This window comes from Lontra canadensis, unplaced genomic scaffold (assembly GCF_010015895.1).
Source record: "Lontra canadensis isolate GAN:19392208 unplaced genomic scaffold, GSC_riverotter_1.0 scaffold4074, whole genome shotgun sequence".
NCBI lineage: Eukaryota > Metazoa > Chordata > Mammalia > Carnivora > Mustelidae > Lontra > Lontra canadensis.
In genome coordinates this window covers 1-2,746 of record NW_022635055.1, presented here as the reverse complement: position 1 = coordinate 2,746, position 2,746 = coordinate 1, and the positions used below count along the sequence as shown (strand labels likewise).

Genomic DNA, 2,746 nt, shown 5'->3' with positions numbered 1-2,746 from the left:
ACATCCTAGAATCAGAGTCTTGGCTTCAGTCTGGGAGCCTTTACAAATATACAAGGCATTAGTTCATAAGACCAAATGTCCGATGGGCTCCAAACAGAAAGCAAATGTCTGATCAGTGTTTCCCTTTCCTCTTTGTGTACTGGAGCATCAATACAAAAGGACCTCTCTCCGATGGTCCCTGGTTCAGATTGTCCTCTAGTTCCAGCAGTTCCAAGAGAGAATAATCATTCATTCTCTCACCAACCACTTCAGTTAATAAATATTCATCTCCTGCATATGAAGGAAAGTCACAAGTCATGGTAGTCCCATTGGACAGTATGAAATAGGCAGCAGTGTTTTTACAGCATAGGGTATGAGTGTGAGGGATAAGAAGGAATGTGAAAAATAGGAAGAGGGGAAGGGTTTGGAAAGATTTTCTTAGACAATGTTGGAAAGTGCGTTCAGACCAGGGTGCAAGGGATCACAAGTGACAGATAAGCGTGTAGTTTGTCTGGAATGGGAAGGTGGGGGCAGGCATTTTTTATGGACGAGTCTGGGGCAAGTAAAAGAGGGAGGATATTCCTTAGAGCAGGCACATTTGATGGAGCAGGCTATTGCTGGTGACACTGCAGGCAAGGGAAGCAGGGGAAAAGGAAACACAACAATGCCTTGATCATTCATTATGTCTCTATTTGAGCACCATCTTTTTCACTAATTGTAGGAAACAGGTCAAAGCATTAGCCTGAGGCCTGTGTCTGAGGTTGCAAGTCTTCCACAGAGGCCCTGTAATGGCAGTGTTCTCCATATATTTAAAACCTTCTTGACCATGTCTATGCTCTGGAGGGAGAAGTGTCAACCACTGGTGATGTGTATGATGTATGGTTCCCTTCCATTCTAATTTCCCTGGACCTATTGGAGCAAGACAGGAAAACATCCTATCTGCAGACCCTCAGGGATGTGCCATATACCCAGACAAATAATAAAATAAAATAAAATAAAATAAAATAAAATAAAATAAAATAAAATAAATAAATAAGTGAAATGCATCAGGAAGATGAGCTGAAGGTTCTTTATTAGGCAGAAACCCTACCCTTGATGGTGGACTTTATTTCCCCCAGTTCAGAAGACAGAATTTAGGGAAACAGGGTCTTCCAGTGGTCACCAGGAAACAGGCCAGGGTCTCAATGGTACTTGTGAGCCAGGGCATTGGCCACGCCAGCCACCACCTTCTGATAGGCAGCCTGCACCTGAGGGGTGAATTCCTTGCCGAAGTGGTGAGCAAGCACACACACCAGCACGTTGCCCAGGAGCTGTGGGGAAGACAGACATAGACATAGATACATGATTAAGAGAGAAATCAAGCTGGGCTTTTGAGAAACTGAGCCAACCATCATTTTATTTTCTGCCACACTCCACACTCCAGCCCAAACTGATCTTCAGGTTATCGCCATCAGCATAAACGAGTATTTTATATATATATATACGTGTATATATATATATACATATATGTATATATATACACATATATATATATATACACACACAGACGCACACACATGTGTGTGTGTATATGTAATTATACATATACTTAATAAGTAGTTGATTACTTAGTATGATGCTGGGATGTCTTTTAGAAACTACTCACTGCCCTACTTCTCTACTTCTGGTCCATCATCTTCAGATATTTCCTTTCTTTTCCATTGAATCTTGACTCTACAAATGCACTTTTTCTTTTTAAAATTCAATTAGATAACATATAATACATCATTCATTTTTTATATAATTTTTATATAATTTTCGGTGACTCATTAGTTACATATAACACCCTATGCTCATCACATCCACATGTCCGATTACCCTTTAATTTTGAGATGATTTGTAGCCTCCACTTGGAGGAGCCCTGCCAATCCCCATATGGAGAGACAGAAAGAATTTTCCAAGCATAGAAGGCGAAGATGAGAGCTAATGTGCATAATTTGGGTATTGAGTAGGGGAAATAAGTTAAGGGGAATAGAGAAGGGCAACAGATTCGTAATTAAGTGAAGAGCTTGATGCAATGAAAGTTTGGGAGAAAGGAAACAATATGGAATACTGAAAGAAAACATATGACATTATGTAAATTTTGACAAGCATTCCATGATGATACCTACTACAGGAAGGTGGAGGGAGAAGAGGTAGGCAAAAGAAGCAGAGTGAAAGACTAGAAAACAAAGGAAGGAAACGGAGCATATCCTGGACTCACCTTGAAGTTCTCGGGATCCACGTGCAGTTTGTCGCAGTGCAGCTCACTGAGCTTAGCGAAGGTGCCCTTGAGGTTGTCCAGATTCTTCAGGCCTTCGCTAAAGGAGTTCAGCACCTTCTTGCCATGGGCCTTGACCTTGGGGTTGCCCATAACAGCATCAGGAGAGGACAGGTCCCCAAAGGAGTCAAAGAACCTCTGAGTCCAGGGGTAGACGACCAGCAGCCTGAGGGGTGACAACAGCACAGAGGGCAGAGGAGTCAGAGCCTGTCAGAAACCCAGGGGACTGAGCCATTTCCACCAGCCCAGCTTCCATTCACTCTCTGTCGGCCTGCTTTGCCACTTGGATACCAACCTGCCCAGGGCCTCACCACCAACTTCGTCCACGTTCACCTTGCCCCACAGGGCGGTGACGGCAGCCTTCTCCTCACCAGTCAGATGCACCATGGTGTCTCCTTGTGGTTGCTAGTGAACACGGTTGTGTCAGAAGCAAGTATAAGGAGCAGCTGGCCCTGTTCTTCCTTTTAT

The 2,746-nt window shown here is 43.4% G+C and overlaps 1 protein-coding gene across 1 annotated transcript; it reads right to left on the bottom strand.

The window, feature by feature from the left end:
* Positions 1-1,032: 1,032 nt before the first annotated feature.
* LOC116863866 (hemoglobin subunit beta) lies at positions 1,033-2,740 on the bottom strand. The gene is made up of 3 exons (XM_032851178.1): positions 2,574-2,740; positions 2,222-2,444; positions 1,033-1,289 (listed from the first exon to the last, which is right to left on the bottom strand). The coding sequence occupies exons 1-3, from the start codon at positions 2,663-2,665 to the stop codon at positions 1,161-1,163; spliced, it is 444 nt and encodes a 147-aa protein (XP_032707069.1). The 5' UTR covers positions 2,666-2,740; the 3' UTR covers positions 1,033-1,160.
* Positions 2,741-2,746: the final 6 nt, after the last annotated feature.

Coding starts and splice junctions, on each gene's coding strand:
- LOC116863866 (XM_032851178.1), bottom strand. CDS start 2,665: ATGGTGCATCTGACTGGTGAGGAGAAGGCTGCCGTCACCGCCCTGTGG. Junction 2,445..2,573: donor GGTGGTGAGGCCCTGGGCAG/GTTGGTATCCAA, acceptor GTCACCCCTCAG/GCTGCTGGTCGTCTACCCCT. Junction 1,290..2,221: donor TGGATCCCGAGAACTTCAAG/GTGAGTCCAGGA, acceptor TCTTCCCCACAG/CTCCTGGGCAACGTGCTGGT.